The sequence below is a fragment of the Pseudophryne corroboree genome, chromosome 11, assembly GCF_028390025.1.
Source record: "Pseudophryne corroboree isolate aPseCor3 chromosome 11, aPseCor3.hap2, whole genome shotgun sequence".
Classification (NCBI taxonomy): Eukaryota; Metazoa; Chordata; class Amphibia; order Anura; family Myobatrachidae; genus Pseudophryne; species Pseudophryne corroboree.
The window spans coordinates 305,219,739-305,231,975 of record NC_086454.1 but is presented as its reverse complement, the minus strand read 5'-3'; the positions used below and the strand labels follow the sequence as shown (position 1 = coordinate 305,231,975).

General features: G+C 44.3%; 1 protein-coding gene across 1 annotated transcript in view; it reads left to right on the top strand.

The window, feature by feature from the left end:
- The first annotated feature begins 3,700 nt into the window (after window positions 1-3,700).
- Window positions 3,701-12,237, top strand: part of GAN (gigaxonin) — a 291,113-nt gene continuing 282,576 nt past the window's right edge. Inside the window, exon 1 of the mRNA XM_063945565.1 lies at window positions 3,701-5,740. Within this exon, the coding sequence (XP_063801635.1) occupies window positions 5,565-5,740 (176 nt within the window). The 5' untranslated portion in view covers window positions 3,701-5,564. The remainder of the gene's footprint in view (window positions 5,741-12,237) is intronic.

Below are 12,237 nucleotides of genomic sequence, written 5' to 3'. Positions count from 1 at the left end.
CTCCTTTTCATCGGGATTCTTTCTTCTCTCCTGTCATGGTGATGTATTTTAGATAAGTGTTTTTTTGGTTTTGTTGTGTTCGTATCTGGTGAGGAATCTTTGCTCTCACTTTCTGTTCTATCTCCTATATCTGATGAAAGACTCACTCTCCTTTCTTGTTTCCCCTGTTCTTTAATAGTCTTTTGTTTATAATAATCATGGTCTCTCTGTAATTTTTTCTGTTTTTTACTTATCAAGTCTTTTGTGTTCTTTTTTTATTCTCAATTCGATTTCTTTCTCTGCTATCACAAATTCTGATAATTCTTGGAATGGTTTTACCAGGATTTGTAAATTCTTAATCCTCTCATTTATTTCCTTTAATTTTTCCTTTCGTTCTTTTAAAATTAAATGAATAAGTGAAAAGGAGCAGGTGTTAATAATAACCTCCCACTCCTTCTGGAAGTGTTCACTTCCATCGTTAAAAGATGGAGTTTTTGAAATTCTTAAACCCTTTGGTATTATTCCGGAACCTTCCAATAACACTCTTTTCACTGCTCCATGCTGGGAGCTTGATACGGTACGGTTCCATTTTTACCATAGAGTGAAGATTGCCACTTTTTAATTGGATAACAATACTTCTATGTATTTTATATTGTAATAAATTCACCTTATTCTGAACTACTACACTATATGTGCTATTTTTCCTTTTTATGGAATAACACCATACAAGAAATCGTTGAAACATTTTGAAATTGGAGAAAACTTTAACATCTAGAAGGAGGAAAACTGCAGTTGAGACACAAGACCTACCTTGGGACTAATAACCAAGAACACTACGTGACTTTATTTAGTAGGTGGTAGCGCCAATGGTGTATTCAACACTACTCTGTTTCCGACCAATTTCATGTTGATCTTTTGACCCTGTCGACCTTTTGTACTGTCTAACTTTTTCATGTCGACCTTTTGACCCGTCGACCTAATGTCTGTCTTACCTATGGTGTCTATCTATTGACTGTCTAACTAGACACTGTCTATCAACCGGATACCATTCTGCTGCCTCTTGGAATCTCCCTGAAACTAGTTTTCAAAAGTAGGCAAGTATGCAGTGTACCCCGCAGCAGAAAGTATGACTTACCCGCGGTAGCTGTAGATACCAAATCATCAAGGCCGTCACCAAATAAGGCCTTACCTTTATATGGTAGAGATTCCATAATTTTCTTGGAATCAGCATCAGCATTCCATTGGTGAATCCACAACGCTCGTCTAGCTGAGACTGCCATTGCATTGGCCTTTGATCCCAAAAGACCAATATCTCTCGCAGCTTCCTTAAGGTATGCTGCAGCGTCCATGATATAACCCAGCGTCAAGAGGATGCTATCCCTATCTAGGGTATCTATTTCAGAAGACAAGTTGTCTGCCCACTTTTCAATAGCACTACTGACCCACGCAGATGCAATGACAGGTCTAAGTAGCGTACCTGTGGTCGCATAAATGGACTTTAACGTAGTTTCTTGTTTACGATCCGCAGGATCCTTAAGGGCCGCCGTGTCAGGTGACGGGAGAGCCACCTTTTTATACAAACGTGACAGGGCCTTGTCCACGGTGGGGGGTGACTCCCACTTTTCCCTATCTGCAAAGGGAAATGGATAAGCTACCGTAATTCTTTTGGGAATCTGAAACTTTTTGTCAGGACTTTCCCAGACTTTTTCAAATAGCGTGTTCAGTTCATGAGAGGGAGGAAACGTTATCTCAGGTTTCTTCTCCTTATACATACAGACCCCTTTACCTGGAATGGCAGGGTCCTCAGTGATCTGAAATACCTCTTTAATAGCCACAATCATGTACTGAATGCTCTTTGCCAATTTTGGATCTAATCTGGAATCACTATAGTTGACACTGGAATCAGTGTCCGTGTCGGTATCAGTGTCAGCCAACTGGGTAAACGTACATTTCTGTGACCCCGAGGGTACCTGAGCTTGTAATAACATATCTTCCACAGATTTCTTCCATGCCTGGGTCTGAGACTCAGACTTGTCTAATCTCTTACTAATATGAGCTACATTAGCATTCAAAGCATTCAACACATTTACCCAATCAGGAGTCGGTGATGCCGACATGGTCTCCCCCACCGGCTTTTGTGTCTCTAATACAGCCTCCTCCTGTGACAAGCACTCAGCCTCAGACATGCCGACACACGTGTAAGAAACACCCACAGACACACTGGGCTTATAGGGGACAGACCCACAGAAAAGCCTGTCACAGGCACAGAGGGAATTTGCCAGCTCACACCCCAACGCCAAATCAATGGGTCTGAAGCGATTACCAAAATGCCCCAGACCTGTAGCGCTTTTTATATTATATTATTGTTATTATTCTATTCTTATTACAATATGTACCGGGTATGTCACAAGCAAAATATATCATTCTGTACTATTGTTTTCAGCAGCTGTGATACTGACTGAGCAGGTTGTAGGTGGATCCTGGAGCAACTGCTGACCTCTTACATAGGGGTCAATCCAATTAGCTGAGAAGTGCTGTTACAATGGCATATAAACGCCAGTAACGGCACCCGATCTCACACCCTTTGCGGGCTCGAATCAGCCCCAATTCGCACAAAATTACTCGGACTTCTATGGGGTGGCGAGCACTTTTATGCGAATTCAGGTCACCACAAAGTGCGGCCCCTGCCGCGATGATTCACAGCTACGACGATATCGCAGCTAATACCCTTTTCACATCGCCAATGCCGGATCCCACCAGGGAATTGAAAACGGGTCCTTACCAGGTGGGACACGGCATTGGACCCTAACTGCTGGCTCCCCGACCTGGCAATATGCTGGGTTAGGTTGCCATAGCGGCAGCGGGGACAGCACTGGGAGATGAGCTCATCTCTGCGCGGCCTCTCCCTATGTAGTGAACGGGTCCTGAGTCGCACCAACCCGGCAACACGTTCACACTGCCCCTGACCCGGTATTCAACTCGGGAATAACACTGCTTATAAGCAGAGTTGAATTACCGAGTCACGCCTTCGCCATGGTCCCTTTCACACCGCACAGCAACCCGTGTCGACCCAGCAATATACCAGGTCGATAGCGGGTTATTTGAGGGACATGAAAGGGATATAATTGGATTGATCCCAATGTGTGTTTTACTGTCTCACAGTCCACAATCATACAATGAGTGCATATGCACTGATGAATACCGGGGGTAAATTTACTAAGATGGGAGTTCTATTTAAGATGGGATGTTGCCCATAGCAACCAATCAGATTCCAGGTATTATCTTCTAGAAGGTGCTAGACAAATGAGAAGTAAAATCTGATTGGTTGCTATGGGCAACATCCCATCTTAAATAGAACTCCTATCTTAGTAAATTTACCCCAGGAGAGAGACCTGCATCCATTATGTGCTGTGGAGCTGGATAATAATAAAAGCCAGGGATACACATTAACTGTAACCAGTCATTAATCACCTGCAGTGCACATTGGGCAGAGCTGCCATTATTCTCCGTGGGTGTTACACACAGTGTGCCACAGGCTGGTGTCACCCCTCTCTCCCAGCACTGGCACACAGATATACACACACACAGACCCGCCGTCTCCTTCGGCCACTCCCTGCAGCCACTGTCACACACAGGGTGTATCCCCAGTTCACAGCAGCATAAGGCGACGGTGGGGCATGAAGCTCCGCACGCCGGGCAGGGGATGGAGCCCTCAGCCAGCTCCATGCCGCTCTGCGGCTGTGACTGTGTGTTGTTGTTGTCCCACGTGGGGCGGGCGCGCTGTGATGACGTCATGCGGGCGGCTCGGGGAGAGCTGGCTGCTGAGCCGGGTGCACACAGCGGCGTGAGGAGACGGAGAGAGCCGCCGGGAGCAGGGGACTACTGCCTATACTCGCCACCGCCGCCGCCCGTACAGACCCGACAGTACCCAGCCCGGCGATACTTAACCTACTTGTCTGAGAGCAGCGCCCTATACACAGGCTGAGGGCGGCTAACCCTCCTCATACAGTATAGCGCTCCTGTCACACTGCCCTCACCCTGACACACCGCCCTATACACTGACTGAGGGCAGCTCCCCTCAGTATAGCGCTCAGACATAGTGCCCTGTCATCCCCCCTATACCAGTTGTGTCCTCATAGTGCCCTATCATATACCCTATCTACCACTCGTGTCCTCATAGTGCCCTGTCATCGCCCTCATATACCACTCGTGTCCTCATAGTGCCCTGTCATCGCCCTCATATACCACTCGTGTCCTCATAGTGCCGTCATCGCCCTCATATACCACTCGTGTCCTCATAGTGCCCTGTCGTCTCCCTCATATACCACTCATGCCCTGTCTGGTCCCCCATATACCACTCGTGTCCTCATAGTGCCCTGTCATCTCCCCCATATACCACTCGTGTCCTCATAGTGCCCTGTCATCTCCCCCATATACCACTCGCGTCCTCATAGTGCCCTGTCATCTCCCCCATATACCACTCGTGTCCTCATAGTGCCCTGTCATCTCCCCCATATACCACTCGTGTCCTCATAGTGCCCTGTCATCTCCCCCATATACCACTCGTGTCCTTATAGTGCCCTGTTCAGGCCCCCATATACCACTCGTGTCTTCATAGTGCCCTGTCCAGGCCCCCATATACCACTCGTGTCTTCATAGTGTCCTGTCATCTCCCCCATATACCACTCGTGTCCTCATAGTGCCCTGTCATCTCCCCCATATACCACTCGTGTCCTTATAGTGCCCTGTTCAGGCCCCCATATACCACTCGTGTCTTCATAGTGCCCTGTCCAGGCCCCCACATACCACTCGTGTCTTCATAGTGTCCTGTCTGGTCCCCCATATACCACTCGTGTCCTCATAGTGCCCTGTCATCTCCCCCATATACCACTCGTGTCCTCATAGTGCCCTGTCATCTCCCCCATATACCACTCGTGTCCTTATAGTGCCCTGTCCAGGTCCCCATATACCACTCGTGTCTTCATAGTGCCCTGTCTGGTCCCCCATATACCACTCGTGTCCTCATAGTGCCCTGTCATCTCCCCCATATACCACTCGTGTCCTCATAGTGCCCTGTCATCTCCCCCATATACCACTCGTGTCCTTATAGTGCCCTGTCCAGGCCCCCATATACCACTCGTGTCCTTATATTGCCCTGTCTGGTCCCCCATATACCACTTGTGACCTCATAGTGCCCTGTCTTCTCCCCCATATACCACTCGTATCCTCATAGTGCCCCCTCATCACCTCCCTTTACAGCCCATACTGTATTGCACTCTCATTACCTCCATATAATTACTACCCATGACCTTTATATACCTTGCATAGCCACCTCACCCCATTGAAAGCCTCTATATACAGCCCATCCAATAGTCTCTGTGCTGTGGGTAACCACGTTTCCCCATTTGAGATCTCTCTATACAGCTCAGTGCTGCAGCCCATGCATAAGGGTTATACACAGAGCATAGTCACCCAGCTGCTGTATACAACACATCACTATATACTGCAAAGCCCTGACCCCCAACTTGCCTACTCCTGCATAGAGTAGCGGTCACCCCCTCTTGCACTTCCCCTTTTGCCCAAAAATGTCAGACTCAAACACCATGAGCGTGGTGTCGGACCCCCAGCACGCGGCTAAGCTCCTCCGGGCTCTGGGCTGCTTCCGGGAAGAATCTGACTTCTGTGATGCCATTCTGGTTCTAGAGGAGCAAGAGATCCCAGTACAGAAGAATATTTTGGCAGCTGCGAGTCCTTATATAAGGTCAGTCTTATATCTTAGCTAGAAAAAATAACTATATTTTATATATATATATATATATTGTCATTTGCACAGGGTGGTCAATGTACTTGGTTAAGCAGTGGTGCAAGACACAATAGCTATTACTGTTGAGGTTTGCATTAAAACTTTGACATTACATCTGATCTTTATACTTATAGGCGCACACTTTTTTCATACTGTATAACCAAGCCGCCTGTCCTTATTGTCTTATGCAGTTATAGAGTTAAACAATGATGCAGTATTTCATGCTATCTCCCATGACTCATCGAGTGTTAAATCTAACTAATCCTATTGGTTTATTTACTGCAAGGGGCGGTGAAGTAAAGATGTAAAATTGGCTGACGATGCAAGAAGCATTGCTGAGAAGGGCGGCTCAGTCATTTTGCCCATAGGGCACACGCTTGGATGTGAAGCACACTGTCTCAGATTACATCCCTTGTTGTCTCTCATGCTCCCTTCTTATTTAGCTAGATCAATTTTGCTATTGATCTTGTTAGATCTATGCGTTTATAGTGTAGTAGAGGCTAATGTGTGTCCTGTTATCAGGGGCTGCTAAACTTGTCAACTTAGTGTGCCACCTTGTCACTTTTTATTTCTATGCAATGGAGAAAGGTTAATAACTAAGATGCTTTTATCTCATTGTCTAATGGGCCCTACACACTGGGCGATTACACTGAAAGATACGAATGATCTCGTTAATTAATTAATGAGATATCGTTCATATCTTTCAGTGTGTATGCACCAACGATGAACTATGCGCGGCCCTGGGCTCGTTCATCGTTGGTGCCGGCTCGTCTACACATGCATGCTAATATGGACAATATCGACCATATTTGCATGCAGGACTATGAGGCCGGGTGACGGTGGGAGTGAAGAAACCACTCCCCCCGTCCCCTCCTCCTCCTCCGCCGCTGGGTTGTCCGTATCGTCCGTCGGGCACCTCGGCGGCCAATCGCCCAGTGTGTAGGGCCTATAAGTCGTTGCATAAATTTCTTCCACCAATATAGTCACTATTTTGATTATAAGATAAGCTTATTATTTCCTTTATTTGGGAGTAATTCGGTTGTTGTTTTTTTGGACGGTGATAATTATCGCCCCGAAAGCACTGGGTTTAGTCAAGCCAAGTGGTTAAATCCATCTAAACTAATGGGCGCGACACAAAAAGTCCTGTTTGGGTGCCCAAAAGTCAGACTCTTTGCCCTTTTCTGTTCGCCGCCTCAGGAGGCTGCGAGCCAAAATGTGGGCACCCGCGCCTGTTTGGAGTATCAATTGAATTGCTCCGTTAGATGCCCAGTATTTATGGCCGCCTAAGAAATAATTAAATTGTCCCCTCTGAATCTCAAGTTAAAACATTGGGTGAGAAAGTTGTTGCTTTTCCTCTACACCAGAGTTTCCCAAACTCCACCATTACAGGCCAGGTTTTAAGGATATTCATGTTTGAGGACAGGAGACTTAATTAGTATCTCGGTTTGATTTATGCAACTATGGTCCTCATTCAGCACCAGTTGTGAATGTGATTATCAGCACACTGTGCATGGGTACACAACCGAACAGGGGGGAGTGTGCATGTGCCAAGTCTGGTTTTTGTGATCGTACCTAGGTATCTACGAACACAGTAGTGTTCGCTTTTAGCAGCAATAAAACGGAGTAGTGGATGCGTGTCAGTGGGCTGGGTCCACAATTTCTGCGATCCAGGGCATGTAGTGGGTGTGTCGTGGGCATTGCAATCGCAATATGGGGGTCATTCTGAGTTGTTCGCTCGTTATTTTTTTCTCGCAACGGAGCGATTAGTCGCTAATGCGCATGCGCAATGTCCGCAGTGCGACTGCGCCAAGTAAATTTGCTATGCAGTTAGGAATTTTACTCACGGCATTACGAGGTTTTTTCTTTGTTCTGGTGATCGTAATGTGATTGACAGGAAGTGGGTGTTTCTGGGCGGAAACTGGCCGTTTTATGGGAGTGTGTGAAAAAACGCTACAGTTTCTGGGAAAAATGCGGGAGTGGCTGGAGAAACGGAGGAGTGTCTGGGCGAACGCTGGGTGTGTTTGTGACGTCAAACCAGGAACGACAAGCACTGAACTGATCGCAGATGCCGAGTAAGTGTGGAGCTACTCAGAAACTGCTAAGAGGTGTCTATTCGCTATTTTGCTAATCTTTCGTTCGCAATTTTAATATGCTAAGATTCACTCCCAGTAGGCGGCGGCTTAGCGTGTGCAAAGCTGCTAAAAGCAGCTTGCGAGCGAACAACTCGGAATGACCCCCTATATGCGAAGCAGAAATTGCAAACACTTTAACAGCACAGGCTGAGTAGCTGGAGAGCTACGCAGACCGTGGAAGTACTGGTGGCAGCAGCAAACGTTCCGATGGTCAATATGTAAAACAAAGGAATGCAGCGCTTAAATGGTCACATAAGCAAAAACAAAAAACAATATAACGTATAAAATACTTGTTTATTAAAACTTAATTTTAAAAGGTGATCTGTATTAATGAAATATATCTAGTAGAACTTTCACAAATTTTTCAATCATGATAGGTGTTTATCATATATCAATTGTCCTTGTAGAAGGTTGGTATTTAAGGAACCTGTTCCTATTATAGTCCCCTTGCAAAGAAGGACCCTTTGTCCTATCCGTGAGTTTATAGTTACCACCAGCGTCCCTTGAGGTAATTAGGCGAAACTGCGTCCGCAAAGTTGCTGCTCCTCAGAGGGTGGTAGATGTAGTTCCTCCACGGTAGTTATAGGTTCTTTTGAGGGTCCAATTTGTTGAAATACAAATGCGGGGGCTTGGTCCAGGTCCAGTCCTTCCAAGGTTTAGGTATACACACTATCAGGCAAGTCCCACCAACGCGTTTCGTTGCTTGCATGCAACTTTTTCAAGGTGCTAAAAGGCCTGCCAGAGAGGGTTTATATACTCTACCAAATATGGCTGCTCATTAGCAATGTAATTAATTATGACCACCTGTTTGCATTATGTGACCAAAATAATGACAGACATAGGAGCTAGAACCATTAATACTATACTTATAAATATAATTCATTATGTTAAAACACATTTTTATTCAAATATAAGAAAAAGAATATTCAATTTCATCAGAATCCGATCACATGATCAATGACATCAGCATAAAATAAAAAATAAATAAAGCAGAGAGAGGGAGAAGATGTGGATAAGAAATCCATATAAGCTCAATTACTCACATGGCTTACATACTAGTAATCCGTTGCATGTATTGTGGATGACTGTACTCTGGTGACGTAATGAAACCCCACTGTTGGATCTAATAGTAACTACTTCAGCTAAAATTAAACGGAAGTCCGGGTGAATTGAGACGGAGGTATAGACGGGGCGCTGTTCCGGCCACGTCATCCCTCCGAGTCCCTGTGTGTGGCTCGTTGCTAGGTTATGCTTGCGTGTCACGATGACGTGGGTCCCGAAATCAGGAGACACGTCATCCTTCTGCGCATCGGCGGACATTAATGTGAGGGAAATGTACCCTCATCACGTTGTCAGTTCTGTATATACACACGTTGTCATAGCAACGTAGCGATATCACCTTGCGCTGCCGTATATCTGAAAATAATGCATCTCTAATGTTAATTACGCCATATTGTAATTCATATATAGAGAGCTTTCTATTAGTATCACCATAGATGGCTTGGAGGTAAAGAGATATATCAGTCCAGTCATCTCCGATATTGTGGATACTAAACGTGTAGAGATATATGGATATAAATATAAAAACAGAACATATGACATCAAAATTCCTAATTATATTAATTCTCTAGTCATGGAAAGTTACCACAGGAATCTGTCAAGTATAGATCACCATAATGACATCTAATATCTCTCAATAGAGAAAGACAGAGGGGGAGGGAAAAAAGGGGGGGGGGGGGGGGGAAGGAAAAGGGGGGGGGGAAGAGGCGGAGGGAGGAGAAAGGGGGGGGAGGAAGGAGAGGGAGAAAAGGCAAACTGTTTTTTAAACTTATTTTAAATTTAAAACATCTTATGTATACAGATAAATTCCACTTTTTTCTTTTTTGTACTTTATATATTATATAATAAATAAGGCAACCATAAATCTATCTATATATAGTCAAAAATATTCTCACATATGCATATGTAGTATAACCTCTTTTTGAAAGGAATCTCACATAGGATAGTTATATATTATGTGGCAAAAGAGGGAAAAAAGGGGTGTAAAGAAGTATGTATAACATGGGAACGGACATTCGCAATAAAGTATAATCAGGGGCTTATAATACAGGATTAAGTTCAACCATCTCGTTCAATCCAGATGGGTGGATGGTATCCAATTTGTACATCCAATATAATTCCTGTTTGCACAGATTTTTATAGCGATCCCCCCCTCTCTTAGTTGTCTGAACATGTTCAATTGCTATCAGACCCAAGGAGCTAGGGTCCCCATTATGTTTGTCTCTGAAGTGTCTGGAGACACTGTGCATGGGAAATCTGTTCGTAATGTTTCGACGGTGCTCCATGAAGCGAACTTTAATACTCCTCGTAGTTCGTCCCACATATTTTTGATTGCAGCCACATGTAAGCAAATAGATGACATAGCTTGTGTCACAATTCATGAAACTTCCTAATATATAATTTTCCTCCCTGTCGATCGGAATGGTTAGTGTTCTTCTAGGGATATGTTTGCAAGTGGTGCATCTTGTGGCTCCACAGCGAAAAAAACCTTTTGGTCTAGATGGTAACCAACTGGTCTGTGTAGTACTCCCTTGTGCATTTATAGGTATTTCTTTTAAAAAACTAGGGGCAAGAATGTTTTTAATTGACCGGTTCTTCTTAAAAATAAACTTAGGTTTAGAGGGTATATTTCCCCTGAGTATTGGATCTTGGTTTAGTATGCCAAAATTTTTACAAATAATTCTCTTAATTTGCATACTGTCCTTATTATATGTCGATATAAAAGCTAGATTTTCTTGTGGGCCATTAATCTGGTCCCTATCTTCAGTTTTGACCCCAGGTAACTCTCTTGGTCGGAGTAGGGCGTCCCCTATCTATATCAGCCACTTCTCCCAAAAATATGTGGGACGAACTACGAGGAGTATTAAAGTTCGCTTCATGGAGCACCGTCGAAACATTACGAACAGATTTCCCATGCACAGTGTCTCCAGACACTTCAGAGACAACATAATGGGGACCCTAGCTCCTTGGGTCTGATAGCAATTGAACATGTTCAGACAACTAAGAGAGGGGGGGATCGCTATAAAAATCTGTGCAAACAGGAATTATATTGGATGTACAAATTGGATACCATCCACCCATCTGGATTGAACGAGATGGTTGAACTTAATCCTGTATTATAAGCCCCTGATTATACTTTATTGCGAATGTCCGTTCCCATGTTATACATACTTCTTTACACCCCTTTTTTCCCTCTTTTGCCACATAATATATAACTATCCTATGTGAGATTCCTTTCAAAAAGAGGTTATACTACATATGCATATGTGAGAATATTTTTGACTATATATAGATAGATTTATGGTTGCCTTATTTATTATATAATATATAAAGTACAAAAAAGAAAAAAGTGGAATTTATCTGTATACATAAGATGTTTTAAATTTAAAATAAGTTTAAAAACAGTTTGCCTTTTCTCCCTCTCCTTCCTCCCCCCCCTTTCTCCTCCTCCGCCTCTTCCCCCCCCCTTTTCCTTCCCCCCCCCCACCCCCCCCCCCCCCCCCCCCCCCCCCCCCCCTTTTTTTTCCCTCCCACTCTGTCTTTCTCTATTGAGAGATATTAGATGTCATTATGGTGATCTATACTTGACAGATTCCTGTGGTAACTTTCCATGACTAGAGAATTAATATAATTAGGAATTTTGATGTCATATGTTCTGTTTTTATATTTATATCCATATATCTCTACACGTTTAGTATCCACAATATCGGAGATGACTGGACTGATATATCTCTTTACCTCCAAGCCATCTATGGTGATACTAATAGAAAGCTCTCTATATATGAATTACAATATGGCGTAATTAACATTAGAGATGCATTATTTTCAGATATACGGCAGCGCAAGGTGATATCGCTACGTTGCTATGACAACGTGTGTATATACAGAACTGACAACGTGATGAGGGTACATTTCCCTCACATTAATGTCCGCCGATGCGCAGAAGGATGACGTGTCTCCTGATTTCGGGACCCACGTCATCGTGACACGCAAGCATAACCTAGCAACGAGCCACACACAGGGACTCTGGAGGGATGACGTGGCCGGAACAGCGCCCCGTCTATACCTCCGTCTCAATTCACCCGGACTTCCGTTTAATTTTAGCTGAAGTAGTTACTATTAGATCCAACAGTGGGGTTTCATTACGTCACCAGAGTACAGTCATCCACAATACATGCAACGGATTACTAGTATGTAAGCCATGTGAGTAATTGAGCTTATATGGATTTCTTATCCACATCTTCTCCCTCTCTCTGCTTTATT